This window comes from Prorops nasuta, unplaced genomic scaffold (genome assembly GCF_024137725.1).
Source record: "Prorops nasuta isolate Cenicafe-Biocafe unplaced genomic scaffold, Cenicafe_Pnas_1.2 PNAS00005, whole genome shotgun sequence".
NCBI classification, from domain to species: Eukaryota; Metazoa; Arthropoda; class Insecta; order Hymenoptera; family Bethylidae; genus Prorops; species Prorops nasuta.
Window position 1 is genome coordinate 4,117,213 of NW_027116802.1, and position 17,402 is coordinate 4,134,614.

General features: G+C 34.8%; 3 protein-coding genes and 1 long non-coding RNA gene across 6 annotated transcripts; 2 read left to right on the top strand and 2 right to left on the bottom strand.

The window, feature by feature from the left end:
• Nucleotides 1–14: 14 nt before the first annotated feature.
• Nmd3 (60S ribosomal export protein NMD3) lies at nt 15–3,010 on the bottom strand. Its single transcript, XM_066727355.1, has 10 exons — nt 2,894–3,010; nt 2,423–2,822; nt 2,154–2,288; nt 1,932–2,082; nt 1,617–1,860; nt 1,252–1,545; nt 1,027–1,178; nt 839–954; nt 560–742; nt 15–371 (listed from the first exon to the last, which is right to left on the bottom strand). The coding sequence occupies exons 2-10, from the start codon at nt 2,473–2,475 to the stop codon at nt 176–178; spliced, it is 1,524 nt and encodes a 507-aa protein (XP_066583452.1). The 5' UTR covers nt 2,476–2,822; nt 2,894–3,010; the 3' UTR covers nt 15–175.
• Nucleotides 2,780–6,170, top strand: abo (de-etiolated protein 1 abo). Of its 3 annotated transcripts, none has more exons than XM_066727351.1 (10): nt 2,780–2,966; nt 3,349–3,407; nt 3,584–4,033; nt 4,112–4,249; nt 4,316–4,460; nt 4,547–4,655; nt 4,734–4,926; nt 5,005–5,288; nt 5,457–5,663; nt 5,740–6,170. In XM_066727351.1, exons 3-10 carry the CDS (start codon nt 3,629–3,631, stop codon nt 5,921–5,923), a joined length of 1,665 nt encoding a protein of 554 aa, XP_066583448.1. In that variant the 5' UTR covers nt 2,780–2,966; nt 3,349–3,407; nt 3,584–3,628; the 3' UTR covers nt 5,924–6,170. The 3 variants fall into 3 exon arrangements, with proteins under 3 accessions (XP_066583448.1, XP_066583449.1, XP_066583447.1); XM_066727352.1 differs by having other exon boundaries at nt 2,855–2,905; XM_066727350.1 differs by lacking the exon at nt 2,780–2,966 and having other exon boundaries at nt 3,152–3,501.
• LOC136773582 (uncharacterized) lies at nt 5,808–10,684 on the bottom strand. The gene is made up of 3 exons (XR_010822647.1): nt 9,817–10,684; nt 8,796–9,116; nt 5,808–5,933 (listed from the first exon to the last, which is right to left on the bottom strand). It is a non-coding gene; the product is annotated as an uncharacterized lncRNA (long non-coding RNA).
• LOC136773577 (synaptic vesicle glycoprotein 2C-like) lies at nt 6,323–16,304 on the top strand. Its single transcript, XM_066727353.1, has 10 exons — nt 6,323–8,883; nt 11,634–11,693; nt 12,116–12,277; nt 12,437–12,599; nt 12,689–12,810; nt 12,888–13,126; nt 13,207–13,382; nt 13,501–13,811; nt 13,966–14,253; nt 14,322–16,304. Exons 1-10 carry the CDS (start codon nt 8,847–8,849, stop codon nt 14,363–14,365), a joined length of 1,602 nt encoding a protein of 533 aa, XP_066583450.1. The 5' UTR covers nt 6,323–8,846; the 3' UTR covers nt 14,366–16,304.
• Nucleotides 16,305–17,402: the final 1,098 nt, after the last annotated feature.

Below are 17,402 nucleotides of genomic sequence, written 5' to 3' on the forward strand. Positions count from 1 at the left end.
TAAAGAGATACATGTCATTTTGTATCCATACTCTGGGGCGTCTTACGCAAAAAACCCTGAATATATATATATATATATATATACACGCTGATTACTTGGGTTTATCCAAGTGTCATTTTACAATAATAAGATTGTAGACGAGATTTCTTAAGTGATAAAATCACGCAGTTATTTCTCAATTGTAAACCTCTGCCATCTCTTCATCTTCTATAACAAGATCATCCAACATTTCTTCTAAAGTGATTTGAGGAATAGTTGGATCAATCTCATTAGTATCTACTGGAATTTGTTTTCTCGTGTCCCTGAATATATTGACGTTTTGTCGCATCTCTGGATCTTCTTCTAATTCATCCAAAAACTCATTGTAGTCACTGCAAAATTAAAAAATGACCATTGAGAATTTAACATGCTGTGAATAATTTGTTATAATTTAAATGTGCGATTATAATATGCTTAGGATAATTAACGATCATCTTCCTGTTTTTTGTTTTTGTGCAATAACGATCTACCTGATCTTAATCTTGCGATTTTGATACACTAGTAATTCTGTTGTACTTACTTATTATCAGTACTCATACTGACTACTTCCTCTGCAAGGTGTTTCAGTTTCCATAATCTTGCTCGCCGTTGGGCAGCTTTATCATTTCCATAAAATTTTTTTACTAATATAATATCTGGTATCATATCTTGATTTAGTTTGTCAAAATTGGTATCATTAATATTGCTGTCTTTCAGATTGTACCTGAAACCAAACAAGATATTTAGGTATATTTTAAGCCAATATTAGTCAACACTAATATCTTCATGTATTTCTTTTGATAAAAATTTGTATATATACCCAAGTGCAGAATCACCAGGCTTCAGAATGTGCCCCAAATGTGTTCGTGTGTGAATGGTATTATCATTTATGCCCAACTCTGAAGCTTTAACAATCCAAGCATCTGATATTACATGCTAAAATAACAAATTTGTTCATATTACTGTTCATTTTTTACATTATCTTTAATTAAATCTTATCACACTTACTTTCTGGGAAACACATCCCTGCCCTGGAAAAACTTTCTTATCTTTATCTTTAATTGGATCAATATCCATTACAACATACTCTGTTAATTGCTTAGGATCACAAATACTATTGAAAGCATGCCTCCAATAGATTGTACTGTTGATTTCAGCAACTAAAAAATTACTGTTTTAAAGAAGAAATAATTACTTATGCTATTAAATTAAAAAAAAATTAATTTTTCTCACTTTGCCCAGATGCAACATCTATAAGATGTAAAGAGTTTGTAATCTTGTATACTAAACATATTGGATTAATCCCTGCAAGCTGATTTGCTAATTTTTGCGGTAAACATACTACACTATCTTTTGAGATAGGTAAAATTTCAACACTATAGGTAAATTTGTAATTATATATATTACTATGAATATCATGCGAAATTAATTTTTTAGAATGATTATAACGGCATGGTAATACTGCTATCAAAAAGTCTACCATTTTCCTAGCCGAAGCCTCATTTGAATAAAAGAAATCAAGGCCATCTGCAAATTAATACTACAAAAATTAATATTACTCATATTTTATTTTACCTCATTTATTTGAAATTATTTACCATGTATAGGTTTAATACCCAATGCTTGTTCATGAGCTTTATGTTTCAAAATAAGTTGCTCCAAATAGAAAAAAGTTTTTTTATTTGTAGCTTTTTGTCTAACTTGAACAGATGCACGCCAATAATCCTTGGCTTCTACACGATGACAGTCATTGCACATTTGATGATTAACAATGAAATCAACAATAAATATTTGTTGTAAAACAGCACCACCAATAACTTCTGCATGAACTGTCAGTTTTACCTATTAAACCACAGATAGATTCTGCTAAGCACTTTGCAACATTATATACATTGATAATTTCACAAAAATACCTTCAAACGTTTAGAATGTGGTTCTGTCCAAACAAATCCAGCATCTATCAATTTAACACGATTCAATCCTTTCAATTTTTTTAAGCATAGAGCCAATAATTCTCTAGACTCTAAAGCTGCATGAATCCATTCAGCAGGAGGCTGCAGATATCTGAAAATATAATGAAACAGTTAATTAATAAAACAGTTTATAAGATTATCTAGTAAATTAAAAATGTTAACCTTTCACAATTTCTACAAAAATGTAAAGTTGCTTGTTTGGGGATTCCTTCGGTGATGTCAACTTGCGAACGCAAACAAGCTACACACATGTTTGCTGGATTTGGTTCAATTTGTATACCACATTCACAGCATAAACTACGAACAGTAAAATTAAATAAATTGCTTAATGAAAATACTATATATTTATAAAATGTATCCTAATGATATAAAGAATGATGAATTTGCACATATCAAGTATTTAAAAGTAAATATATTGATAAAATACATACATAACAGCGTTTTGCTGGAGCAGAGAAGAACCGCGTGGTTCAATGTATTCCATCTTGAATCGTACATGGATCCCAATTCCCACGTGGTCTTCTTCAGTTCTTCACTAGTCACCACCACACCATTGACACCATGTGGCTTTACCAGTTACGGCCGGTTACCTGAGTGTCCTGGAGTTATACCACACAACGCACACAACCAAACACAGTCCACAAACCATAATGTTAACCATGCACTGTGCACAATCACGTCACTCCACTCCACACTCCACAGAGGACGCAGTCCACCACAGATGGCACAGATCGTCTTTCGTTTTCAGCTAAAATGCCCTCTATTGGCCGGTATTCATAGTCGTTGCTTATATTTAAGACCGACTTAAGCATAGGTTATCTTTTTCTATTACTGTTAGGGGAAAAAGGACAATCAATACTTTAAGTCAGACTTAAATATAAGCAATGACTATGAATACCGGCCTATGAATTGAGGTTTTAACTGGTTTTAACTTTTCAACTTTTAACTTCACAGTCCACACCACATCACTACATAGTACATACTCTACATAAGCTGTGTTTTATTTATCTACACTTTTAACACTTTCTACATTTTCCGCATTTCTGTCTTTGTCCATTGTATAAGTTGACACCTTAAAAAGTGCACAAAGTGTAAAAAGTGTAGCAACTTTTTGCTAAATGAAACACAGCTATAGTCTACAATCTACATAGTGGCTCACTGTGGCTCTGCTACATTCTACATACACTACTAGTTCAGTTCATACACTTCATACCGTTCATACTTCATAACACCAGTTCATGATTCACATATTAGTTTTCATTCGTCTTATTCTTATATTAATCTTCTCTTATATACCTTATTTAACTATTTCGCAATCTCAACATTCGCTATTTAAAAAATAACTTTTTTACTTTAGATTTTATATATAACGTAGTAGTACGTAACGTCATTGATCAATCAGTCATAAGGTCATAGGTTAGTGTGGATATTTTAATAGTAACTAATAATATTTTGTTGTAAAGTTATGAAAGTTTTAGAAATAATAAAAATTGAAGTTATTCAAAGACAAGTAATTTATTAGCATTTCAATGAGCAGTACTTTATTAAAATTATTTAGACATTTATAACTAATCCTCGTCGCTATTCAACAGATATAATTACGTTGTGATGATTAAAATATTATATTCCTTCAAACGATGGCAGAAAAAGAGGGTAAAATTGAATTTGTGACAGAGCCATGCCCGATTAAACCTCGAAAAATTGGACCACAAAATATTGTTGTTCGTCTAAGAAGACGAGAAACGTTTGGGTGCCCATATCCAGGAACTCATGTACATAATGCAAGGCAATTTTATCAAAATGTTTTTCCTAATTTTACTGTCATGAATGTTGAGAAACCACCATGCTTTCTGCGAAAGTTCAGTCCTGATGGAAGGTATTTGATTGCCTTCAGCGCAGATCAGACATCTATTGAAGTTTATGAATATCGTGGTGCATCAGCTGCTGCTGATTTGTTGGCAGATTGTGAAGGAGAATACATTGGCCAAAATGATGAAAAGAGTTTTAATATCCGTAGCAATATTTTTAATCGCTTTTTTAAGGTACAAGGTTTTGTAGAATAATTCCTCATAATTTTATAAATTTGATAAGAGTATATATTTTACTTTATTTTTTTATAGCTTAAATGGGTAGTCAATGTAGTGCAGAGCAACGAGCAGTTAAACAGAGAATGTAGTTTATTCACGGATGATGCACGTTATGTTATTGTGGGCTCAGCAGCACATATACCAGATGAGCTAAGGCCACATTTTTATCAGGTATATATAGATTATGGGAACAACTCTTTCTGAATGTAGTTCTTCAAATGTTTTCCATTATCCTAGATCTATTCAAACAACGAAGCTTTGACACCAAATCCTAGGTCCCCTTTAGAAGATTATAGTTTACATTTGGTTGATTTACGAGGTGGAAAGTTATGTGATACTAGACAATTTAAAGTAGATAAAATATATTTGTCGCACAATCAAGGTAGGCACATAAACAAAGATTATTTATAGTGTACATTTGCTTCTATCAAAATTGTATGTTTTGACTTGCAATTTTTTTACTTTTAGGACTATACTTATATAAAGATATTTTGGCAGTATTATCAGTTCAGCATCAAACTATCCACATATTTCAAATTCTTGATGGCATGTTTATAAATGTGCGCACAATAGGAAGGTAGGAAGCTTTCAAAATTAAATATTTTCACTTGAAATGTTTTATTATTCGCTGAGAACTGAAATTCTTATATCATAGATTCTGTTTAGAAGATGATGCATATTTAATTACAAGCGCATGGCCAGGTGCTAATTGTAGGCCATTTAGGGATACCACAATAAATTGTTTAAAGCATAAATTGCTAGTATACTTATACAGAAGGGCTGAATATATAAGCTATACAAAAAACAATCCTTACGAGCTTAGACGCTTTCATCAATATTTTGACCAGGTACATAAAAATCTTTTATATATCTGATGCATTGAATTTGATTGTTTTCTTTACCAATATTAAACATTAATATTGTAGCTAAATTCTCTGAGAATGTGGAAAATGCAGCTGCTAGATACGAATCACATATTAGTCAGATTTGCGAGTGAAGAAGTCGCAACGTTACAAGCGAGTGAACCAAATGCACAGCCCGCGCTTCTAGTGGTGTATGATATGGTTTCTGCAAAAATTTTGGCAGCTTATGACAATGCTTCACCACAGTTGTTAACACAGTTTGAGAATTTTAGTGATTTTTTTAGGAATGCTAGAATGAGTACAGATTGTCAATATATGTGTTCACCGTCCAATAATATTTATGCAAGGTAACCCTTGTTAATATGTATAAAGTGCAATGCAGACAACAAAAAGTAGTTAATTAATAATTATAATTCATTTACAATTCATATACAATTCATTTATTTGCATAATATTTTTATTATGTCGTTTACTCATTAAAGTTTCCTACTTAGATTTATTTTTTCGTATTTTAGACTGATGCAACAAAGGTTTAAACAGACAATAGTAAGTGCGAAGTATGGCGGGATAACAGAGGCTACAAAAAGACTTCTTGCTCAGTTACCAATATGTGCCCAATCATATTCGAGCTCCCCGTACCTCGATCTATCTTTATTTTGTTACGATGATAAATGGGTCTCTATGATGGAGCGACCTAAGCCATGTGGGGAACATCCTATCAGGTTAATATATATATTGAAATATCAATTATAATGTCTGACGTATGATTATTATTATATTCGTTATTTTCATTAATAGATTTTATGCAAGAGATTCGGGTCTTTTAAAGTTTCGGATGTATGCAGGAATGCTTGGTCGAACAACACCAACGGCCGCTAGACGATTAGTTGCATTCACGTTCCATCCAACCGATCCATTTGCAATTTCTGTTCAAAGAACCAATGCAGAGTACATCGTTAGTTTCCACGTTCGACATATCTGATGGCAAAAATCTGAAAATATTTCACAATAAATACTGTAATAACATTTCTATATCAAATAATGCAATTTATAGTGGAAAAATGTTTACAAATGCATATTCCATTCTGTGAATGGTTTATAAACAGCTGTAATCTTTAGGTGTTCATTAGCTTTGTATTTAATACATCTCTTTGATAAAAATATTTAGATATTTAAAATAATTACGAATTTTTTAATCTGGGATACACGCTATTTTTGTGCAATAAAACTTTTTAAATCGATATTTGTTCAGCTTCTCTCCTTGTAATGTTTTATATAAGAAACATTTTAATACACGAAAGTCTGCCACCTTTATAAACATGATTTATTCTTGAAAAAGACGATTCTTGAAGTATAAATAGAAACAGTCGGTATAATTTTTGGCGTGTTTAATTAAGAATAAATTTGTCAGATAGAGGATATTTAGTTTTTAGCACGCTGATAATACACTTTCCTTCTCTTCGTTTTCTATTGTGCCTATTAATAACGGATCTGAAAGTCGACTAGCACATATCGATCTGTACTCCTAATTTTGCGGTCAATGAGCCTAATCACGGGAGTACCGCGCCCATAGTAAATATTACCATTTAATTGTTATATCCAGTAAAACTGTAAATATTGCCTAGCGATTAAATATGCACCAGGAGAAAGTATTTTTTTTCTTACGATATTGGCATATACTCTTACGCGAGAATAATTAAGAGTGCTTCAATATTTTTAGAATAGTTATCTTTTGTATTCATTAATAACAACTTGAAAGTTTAATGATAAATAGAACTTGCTTGAATCCTCTACTAATTGGCACAGAAATAATAAATATTATCAAATAATAATTTACGAAAAAAGGAGCTTTATTATTATATATTACGTTATGTAGATTTATAAAACAAGTAGTCTGAATATCGATAAATATGTAGAATATGTGAAGATATTTACGCAATACACCAGACGATTCTTACACGTGACTGCTGGATATCATATTTAACTTACAGTGGTTTGACAGGGAATTAACGAGTTAATTAAAATTATACGATTACGTCACTGCACCATTCGTGCAAAATTGTCTCAGATTAATTTCAACGCGAGTATCCCTGTTTGTCTTTTATAATTAATTTCTACACACATGCCTTTGATTTATACGCTTCATGTATTCAGCGAAGAATATAAGTGTTAAATTCATAAATTTGATGAGCGTCGCACAGGTAAAAGCATGTGATTGGTTGATGATGAAAATTATAAGAATGCAACGCGGACGGTAAAAGACAATAGAATAATAAACAAAAGTTTTTGATTTTCTACTCTTTACTCGGCACACAATAAAAGTTGATCATTACGAGTTTCATGACCATGCCAAGGGAGAATTGGACTCGTTTTCTTTCCATTTCGAACGCGAGTTGCAATTTTACAAAATTCGATAATATCAGCAGACTCGCGATCCGCGGTATGCTACCGATACTCGAGGAGAGCAATATCCTTTAAAAATGCATATACTTATATACGACTTACGAGGGAAATGATAGGAAAAAGTAGAATAAAGTACCATTAGACCCATCGGAGTTTGATCAATTTCCCCTCGCGCTATCTTCGCAGTATCACGTAAATCACTCGCAGGATCATCGTTTTTCCAATCTTTCTCTTTCTCTTCGCCAAAGTCGCGAGAAGGTTACGCGTGCCAATGTCACGTATCGGAATCGCTTATAGTACAATTTGACGTGAAAAATATATATTATATGCAGGTCCTTATCGGAATAATGAAGAAGGAAGAAGAGACTGCAAAGGGGTCGTATATGATGCATACTGCAAGAATACTCGCTAATACCTGTCTCCATTCGGAGCAGATTTATTTCCTAATAATAAGTCAACCTTATCGAGCAAAAGTAAACACCATTGTAATAATACGATTTTTTTTAATTAATTTCAAAGATACGGGCAAGCAAATATTTAAATGCGTGGTCTTGGCGGTCTTGTATATCAGGGGACACAGCAGAGTTCGGGAGTCAAGTAGTTGAACAACTATGGCACGATATACCAACTATCCTACCCCTGAAACTCTTAAGATGTTGCATGGTAATTTTATCTCAATTCTCTCTATATTTTCTTTCTTTTTTTTATCCATTACTCTAATAAAATACTGAGAGGAAAAATGGTATATCTCGTCTGGCGTCTGCAAGGCGTTTCTTCGGCATCGCTCGACGCACGAATTTATCGTAATTGTGTGAAATCCTTCTTTCGTTCTTGACTATTGGCTCGTGCTTTAATTGCGATGTCGGTCGGTCGTATAGTCGGTAGCACGCGGTGCATGGTTTTACGGGGTAGAGTCTGCCTCTCATCGTGAGATCGTGGGAGGAGGACGGTTTGTGACGAGACCGGGAGAGGGGAGAGGGGTGTATGCGAAAGAATTGGTAGGTTTCGATATTTGACAGGTGGGGACACCGGGAGCGCAAAGCGCGAATGTAAGTTGGACTAATCGGTGCGCAGCAGCAGCACAGCCGGATGATCGCGTGCAGACATACATATACGAGAGAGCCAGAGAATACTTTGACGCGTCGCCGCGCGGTAAGAAGAGTGAGAGTAAAAAAAGGAGAGAGTATACAAAGTAAAGTGGAATATAGAGTGTGGTAGGGTAGGGTAAAATAGGGTAGAGTAGGGCAGACCAGGACACGATATTTAAGCAGTAGTTGCTCTTGACACACGAAAGATCCAGAAGAAACGAAGAGGAGGAGAAGAAAATTATTAAGAGGCCCGAGCGAGCGCGTCTTTTCAGCTACCAGAATTTTTCTTGAAAATCTTTCATGAATAAGCTGAAACAATTTTAGAGTGTCGCGTGCCACTCATCGTTATCCTTATGTACTTACGTATATATATATATAGGCTTGTTATTTCCTAGATCGCTACTGTGAACCATTATGGTCAACCAAATCGCAACTTTGTCCTTCGCAGTCGGTGAGTTTTTCTTCAACGCTTCTTTCCTCGTTTCATCCCAACATTTTTATTCATTTTTCATTCTTCTCTTTCGTTTCCTTCAAGGATAAATTTTTTTTTATCGTTTTCTTCATTTACTCGTGCAACGCGTGCTACTTTTCTTCCCATGCGATTCGTATACCCTTCATCGGTCAATCCGAAGTCTCCAAATGAAATATTTATTTCGTTAAATGAAATTCTGCATCTCTCTCGAGCTGGATACCAAAAGATAAATATATATATATATATATATATATGTTTTATGCGGAGAAAATATGTGAAAGTAAATTTTACCGTGTGCCCTCGGTTGGACTGTCAAACTTTTTCATTTCCTGGAAAAATCATTGATTTTCAGGTGCATTTTAATGATCACACAGTAATTTGAAGTCTAAATTCAATGATTTTTTCTACAATTGAAAAGATATGACAGTATAACCGAGAGGACACACAATAAAAATTATTTTCATATTTTCTCCGTGTAATAGTTTTCAATTCTTATTAACAATTCAGATATTGATTAGCGTTTACAAAAATTTTCAATTAAACCAATAATAATTCGCGAATGGAATTTTATAGTTTAGCTGCGTGAAGAAAAAATGTTGCTTCTCTTTACTATCCCTCCGCCCCATATTTTTACGAGTCCAATTGTTCTCTATGAAATACCATAATTTATTTAGAATTTCGAGAAACGTTATACTATTTTTTCCTTGGTCCGATGTATCGATGAATCATCATGGAAGTAAAGAGAAGTCATGTGCGATATTTTGTGATAACGTTAGAGCTTTGGGCCACAAATTATTATTCAATTGAAATAAAAATAGATGCAAGATTAGTTTTTCCTTAAACGCGCGTGGCGTGAGAAAGATAATTAATGCAAGATTGAGAAATGAACATTGGTTACTTGATTTAAATTACCTCGACTTTAGCAAATAATCCGACGTCTAAAGACTCGTGTCGATCAAGCTAGGATGGTGGCGCCAGATTACCAATCAATAATTATCACTGAAAAATTAAACGTTTTATAGTTTAATTTGTTGTTTTTACGATCTTCAAAGCGGATTAATTATCTCCTTTTCTATATAATTATATACGCGTGTATGATAGAGGTGCGCTGTTCCATGCACAAAACTCTCAGCTCCAAATAATAATAGTTTGTAATCAATAGGAATGTTTGTTGAATCGTGTAAAGAATAAATCTTACACTCCTAAAAAACACACACCACTGAAGATTCCTTCTCCAAAAAATTTTTTCTCTAAACAAATATTTCTGTTTTCTTTTTAAGAAAATACCTCGCACGCATATTATTTTAATAGCACTGTGTCGCTAATATTCTGGGCCAAATATAGAGCGAAGTTCGCCAGTGTACGAAAAATGTGTACAGAATGAGGAAAAAGCAGAAGAATTAATTTTGGAAATATTTAAATAAAAGTTTTCGACGCGTGGATACATTTGATTCTTCCGATCTGTTTCTCTGAAATTATTTGCACATTTTCGTGTAAATACTATATATATATATATATATATATATATATACCCTGTATGACACACACTCGAAAAATTACGAGACGCGAAACACTCGCCGTCCGTGTTTGACGATTATTGAAAAGGCCGATGATAATCCTCGCGTATGTTGTCGCGTCTTGACAACTTATTCGTACGAAACAGACATTTTCATTAAAGAAACATAATTGTATCTTCGTATATAGGAGCAAATTAAAATTTTATCTACGCCCTTCCACGCTCCGTTTTAAATCAAACAGCGTTAACAATTCTGTGATACTAATTTACAATCATACCAACTGCCTACCTTATATATTGATATACCTATATATATATACACGTACCGAATGCTCCCCAAGGTTGCATCTTACCAATTATCATTAGATAAAACGAAGAATCGTCGCAATTTCTAAAATTCTATTTCGTCCATCGATACGTGCATGTGTGTATGTATCCTCTCGCAACCTGTTTAATTATTTCTCCAAACTTCACCAACACTCGCAAAATTGATACGCGAATTATTCTCCGCTTTCGTCGAATCATCATTTTTTCTTTGCTTACGTCTTTAAGCGCTACATTTCTCTCCAGCCCCATTCTCAATAATAATAATAATAATTACTATAATTTAGACAAGCATAACCGCGGACAATAAATTTTCAGATGTTGCATAAAGTATAAATATTGATAAAGTTACGATTTTCGCGTCAGCTTTTATAAAGTTTATTTTCACATTTGAAAAAAGAATACAGTGATTTCGCGACGATTCGAGAGCACGCGTTGTACAATTTTTTGGCAATTTCGTGAATTGGCTCGCGCTCGATCGGAAATGTTCGACAGAAGGGAATTGCTCGTGAGAATTAAGAGAATTCAGTAGATGGAGATGGCGAAAAATTTCCATATACCTATAATATTGAAACGAAGGCTATTGCAAGGCAGAAGAGTACGGGGCGATTAGATAGATAATTGGAACGTGTCAGCGTGCATACGCGAAGCACGCAATATCTTTTTGTCATTGCAGCAATGCGCGAATTCGAGCTGCTTCAAGAATTTCTTTGATTGGATAGGAAGCTTTAATCGCTATAGAAAAGAAACGAAAGAACGTCATTCGCGTCCATCCAATGCGTCAATTTCTCCAAATATCTCAATGATATAATCAATGCTAGAAAATTCATTTCTTTCTTTGCCAACAATTGTATGGAAGAGTGCAAATATCTAATATTATTGATTTCAGAAAATAATCATGCGTCCAAGGAGGGGAGCGCTGATTTTGACGAAGCCATTAAAGCTTGCGGTCAGTATTAGTATTATATATATATATATATATATATATATATATATATATACGTAAAGATCGAATATACTTATTTAAAACTTATTGAAATCATGCGCTCGGACCAAAGACTCAAGGTTCCCCTTATAATCCTCTTTTATCTTTTACTCCCAATTATAAAAGATATAAATTTATTCCATAAGATTTTTTATAAACGTTTATCGATTTCCTTTGAAAAGAGTCTTGCCTATGATAAATTGATATAATCGTTTATAGCTACAAAAATAAAGGGGGATGACATCAGCGCGCAAATAGAGAAACAGTCTGGTTCCGGTGATTTTGAGTGGTACAACATTATATGTACTATATATATTAGGACTATACGCATATATATATACAGCTTTTGGAGAAACGCAAGAAATAGAATAATTATATTTTTACAGGATATGGAAAATTTCACTATTGCTTGTTACTTTTATGCGGTATGATGTTCCTTTGCGTGGGTTTGCAAAATGGTATAAACGCCTATATCCTACCATCCGCTGAGTGCGATCTTCGTTTATCATCCGAGGAGAAGGGACTCCTGAACGTAGCTTTTCTCGTTGGTGAGCACATATAAGAGATATCATTTGCGAGAAATTTTCCAAATGTTTCCTTTTTCTCTATTATATATGTATACAAATACATTTCGCAGTGAAAAATTGATACATACAATAGAATGGTGAAAGAATTAAAAGTTGAAAGTGAGTTAATTTGTTATTCAGGTGGTGTGATAAGCTCGCTGTTTTGGGGTATCTACGCTGATGCCTATGGACGGAAGCAGACCCTCTTGATAACTTTATTCGCCGATAGCATCTTGTCAATGATATCTAGCATCTCTCAAAGCTTTACGTTGCTCCTGGCCTTTCGTGGCGTCAGTGGATTCCTGTAAGTATCGCAAAGAGAAAAGCTCTCTATATTTTGCCTGATTCCAACGAACGTCAATGGTCGACTGTCGAGTCCAATTCTTTCTACAGAATTGGTGCCCCTGGCTCATTGGTATACACGTATCTCGGTGAATTTCACTCGGATAGGAATCGATCAAAGAGCATTTGCTACGTTGGATTCTTCTGGACGCTATCATGGCTGGTCTTACCTGGTCAATTGACAACTATTTTTTTTCAGACATTTATAACGAATATTTCTAATAATACTTGTTATTGTTATACGCTGCAGGACTATCCTGGATTATCCTGCCATTGCCGTTCTCCATCAAGGTTTCTGGTATTCTGTACAATTCCTGGAGGTTCCTACTGGCCCTCATCGGAATCCCTACGTTCTTGGTGGCTCTGGTAGGGATCACGTACCCGGAGAGCCCGAAATTTTTGCTCTCGCAAGGCAAATCCGACGAAGCGTTGGCGATACTCAGGAAAATTTACGCCGTCAACACTGGCCAGGAGGAGCACGATTATCCTGTGAGTATATTACGAATGATGGAGCTGATGTGGGAGAAAGAATGAGACGAGTCCTTATTAAACACAATGATGCGGAACAGGTGAAGATTCTTTTATCGGAAGAATCATCGATGACGAAAGACGAGGTGGATGGGACTTCCGGAAGAATCGAGTTATTGTTAAAGAACGTGTGGTACCAAATGAGAACAATCGCATCGCCACCTCTGTTGAAGTACTCCATCCTCTGCTGGACAATGTTCTTCTCGAACATGTTTGGGTGAGTCCTTGGTGGATCTCTCTGTATACATGACATGTACATACGAGAGACGATTGATTAGAGGGATGAGCCTCGCGCGCGGAACAGAAAATTAAATGAGAATTGTTTGGTCCGAAAGGTACTACGGCTTCGGTTTGTGGCTACCGGAACTGTTCAATAGATTCGAGACGTACAACGAATTGCATCCAAACAGTTCGGTAGCTGTGTGCGAGTTGGTGAAGAGCAAGGATGTGCTGCCAAGTGGCAATGGAACAATGGAGAACGCGTTGTTGTTACCAGCTGTCGAGGCTGCGAACCATCGGGTTCTTTGCAGTGGTACAATAGGGGAAAGAGTGTTCATCAACACTCTGACGATTAACGCCGTCTGTTTGTTCGGTAACATAGCTTCCGGATATCTGGCTGATCGCGTTGGTCGTCGAACGATGCCAGGTGAGTGAGCAATATTTTCGGCTTTTCAGCTTTTCTTGCCTTATTCCTTTTTGCGCCCTATATCGTGCGCTCCGCAATATATATATGTATAAGAGAATAGAAGGTATAGAGGAGTGTAAAGAAGAGTGGGTGCGGCTGGCTTTCTATTTCACAGTAACGACCATGCTGATGGCTGGCCTCTTCGGCGTGGTCATCTACTTTATGAGTTCGTCCCTGCAAATCCTAATAGTCACCTGTTTATTCTCGCTGACGATATCGACGGCAAACTTTGTTCTTGGCAGCGTGGTCGTGGATATTTTCCCGACGCACGTCGGTGCAGTGGCCATTTGCATGACTACGTGCTTCGGCAGGATCGGCGCGATCGCCAGTAATCTGGCATTTGGTATGCTTCTCGACATCAGTTGCGAAATACCAATCTTCCTCGTTGCAGCGATCGTACTCGGTAGGTACACACCTATATATACATCCAGCCTCTATCATCTTTCCCAATTTTACATATTTTCCTTTCAGCCGGAGGTTTCCTAGGACTACTGATCCCAGTGAGAAAAACCTGATGAAGATTTTCCGAGTACACGCGCGCACGGTTATTCCGACCGAACGTTAAAGAGCTGCTTCTTCCTCTTTCCTCGAATCTCGATAATATAATTGTGTACATATATATATATACATATAGTCAGACAATCTGCATGTCCTACACACAGTCCCCCCCCCCCCCTCCCCCTATTATATATAGGATCGAGATTGCGAGCGAGAGCGCGCGCGCGTCCATCGGAACAAAATGCACAATTTCACCGAATGAAACTGCAATGTATATTTTTACCTGTGTATAAATGGGCGCGCTACGCAAACTTTTCCGACGGATCAAATCTCGCGTCATCTCGATAAGGCCATTTACTCTGGCTGCTATTCTGCTTATATATACATATTATATCTTCTTCAATTTTCTTTCCAAGCTCCATTCTTCATTTGTCAAACGTTTTAACGAGTATTATTCCATCAAACTAGTCGATTCTCTCTATTTTACGTTTTATCGCTCCTTTTTACTCATGAATGTTCAACCATTGTGAAAAACCTGCTCGAATAAGTCTAGTGTTGTATCTTTACGGGGTGAGTGAGACGATCGAGACGCGTCGTCCTTCTCTTCCGTAAATGCGGCGTACCTTTGCAACTCGCATTTTTTCTCTATACGGTATATTTATTGTATCTAAAATATATTATTGTTAGTAATTTTGAGAGATGATCTATACATTATATTAAGACGCGACGAGCGAACGATGCGAAATCTATCATTCGTATCAAGGGGATTTTACTTAAGGGACTATCAACTATATCCTCGTTGAGCCGCTACGACGGCCTGTCACGGATCAAATTTAACGCTTTTTTCAGACATTTTTCGTAATAACAACGAAACGTGGGAATTTAATGAAAATTCAGAAATTCCTTATCAATGTATTTTACATTGAAAAACGGCGCCCGGTAATAAACACGAGTGGTACGTGCATGGGCTTAACGTCTTTTCTTCCATACGCACTTGTCTAAAATTAAACTGTATTAAAAAAGATAAAAAGATTACATGCTTATAATGCTATAATTCAGATCAAAATCATTCGATTTTACTAAAGAATAAGAAAATTATGGATATATAAAACAATCACTTTTCTCTTCAATTCTTTCTTTCGTCTCTATATATAGAAGTACCAAAGCAATATCAATTTTTATATAATAAATAGAATTGCGATAGAGACGCGCAGCAGTCCTAGGTGCGTAGAATAATCTATCATAATTTCAGTCTAATTCGTCAAATAGTTTTCTGTAAATGCGGACCCCACCGATAAGAAAATAAGTGCTTCCGAGAAAATTACGTTTAAAGTTTGCGTAAATAAGAAGAAGGTCAGCAGAGCGTTTACTTATCTGCTCCACAACTCCCGAAATATTAATAAATAATTCCAATTCAAATCTAGATGGTAAATTTTCTTCGTTATATATATAAAATACGAAATAAAAAAAGAAATGGACTTTTTAAAGCCCTCACACGAGGATAACCCCTTATTAATTTATGCCAATTACGTTATATAAACCTGGGATCTTACCTATAATAAAGGTAGTTGGAATTCAATTGTATATTTAAAGGACTGCCTTAATTGGTTTTGGGAAAATTAAAGCGACGCGTTTTCATATATTTTTACTGCTTAACTACTCTACACGAGAAGATGTCGTATTTACCAAAGCTCCTATATATATAATACAATCTTACATTATTTATTTAGTTTGATATGCAAAATCAAATCACAATAAAAGGTTTATTTCCTTTACTTCATCTCTGGAATTAGCACAACCTTTTCATAATATCATCCAATCGAGCCTACAAACTTTTCCTCTTATCGTAGTGAATTTTCTTGCATGGAAACATCCAAACGATCGAGTAACTTTATGGAATATTTGCATAAGACGCAACGCAGAATCTTGATGGAATCGGCCCATAGTAAGGAAATATCCATGATTGCGTACCTCTAGGCAACTTCCAGTAGGTATAGAGGCATGGAGATAAAACATTTTTTACAAAATCAAGTTTCATGCACGAGCTTACATGCTCGCCCCGCACGACTCACACTGATAAGTGATATAATAGTAAACACCTGATACGATATAATAGGTAAAATAGAATTGTTAAGGTAAAACAGTGGGATAAATAAATTGAGATTCACTTAAAAATTTGCAATTCTATATATTTTCTCATAAAAATGAAAGGACAGGATTTCTCTTGATCTCTCACGTGTACGACGTCGATCGTTTAAAAGACGTTTTACTTCGCAAATGGATACAATCATATATTATTGTAACTAAAATTGTGAGTACTTCTCTCTCTCTCTCTCTCTCTCTCTCTCGACAACTGTTTAATTATATCCTTACTTTCTTATATTATTGTTCATAATCGATATTGTTTCCTTCACTATTCGTTATTGTGTTAGTACTAGTACCGCTATTCATCGCTATTATTATTATATTATCATCATTACTGATAATGTCAGTGATAATGATGATGATAATAATAATATAATTAAAGAAATTATATAATAATAATAAATATACACTATATACACGTACAATACATATTACATGATACAATACTAGAAAATAGTTTGCACGTTTGCGCACTATGTACATTTAAATACATTATATAATAGGCAAAAATTTGTTTCTTCAATATTACACGATTTTTATAAATAATAATTTTTTTAACTCATTTCATTGCATCTGTGTCGTTAATAATTAACCTTCTGGCAGGCCTCCCCCAGTGACGATTGCCTTACATATATTTATATATTGTTCTAACTATGCTTTATAGAACAATATTAATTTAAAATGAAGCTGTATAAATTATAAATAAAGTAGAGAGATACATCTTTCTGTTTAGCAAGATTATATAATAATATAATCATTATAAGAGTCTCTCATACATGCAAATGAAACATTTCGATAGGTTTAATGTCACTGATTACGATATTGTAACTTTTGGATTATTTCAATTTTTTTTTAATGGAAATTTTCCGATTTTATATATCACTATAAACATAAACGATTATCATTTTC

Bases quoted from the DNA above. Each gene is read 5' to 3' on its own strand.
- abo (XM_066727351.1), top strand. From the start codon at position 3,629: ATGGCAGAAAAAGAGGGTAAAATTGAATTTGTGACAGAGCCATGCCCG. The intron at 4,250-4,315 runs GTATATATAGAT...CCATTATCCTAG, and splicing joins TAAGGCCACATTTTTATCAG to ATCTATTCAAACAACGAAGC. The intron at 4,656-4,733 runs GTAGGAAGCTTT...CTTATATCATAG, and splicing joins AATGTGCGCACAATAGGAAG to ATTCTGTTTAGAAGATGATG.
- LOC136773577 (XM_066727353.1), top strand. From the start codon at position 8,847: ATGGTCAACCAAATCGCAACTTTGTCCTTCGCAGTCG. The intron at 12,278-12,436 runs GTGAGCACATAT...TTTGTTATTCAG, and splicing joins GAACGTAGCTTTTCTCGTTG to GTGGTGTGATAAGCTCGCTG. The intron at 13,812-13,965 runs GTGAGTGAGCAA...TCTATTTCACAG, and splicing joins TGGTCGTCGAACGATGCCAG to TAACGACCATGCTGATGGCT.
- Nmd3 (XM_066727355.1), bottom strand. From the start codon at position 2,475: ATGGAATACATTGAACCACGCGGTTCTTCTCTGCTCCAGCAAAACGCT. The intron at 955-1,026 runs GTAAGTGTGATA...TTGTTATTTTAG, and splicing joins AGGGATGTGTTTCCCAGAAA to CATGTAATATCAGATGCTTG. The intron at 372-559 runs GTAAGTACAACA...TTAATTTTGCAG, and splicing joins AGTATGAGTACTGATAATAA to TGACTACAATGAGTTTTTGG.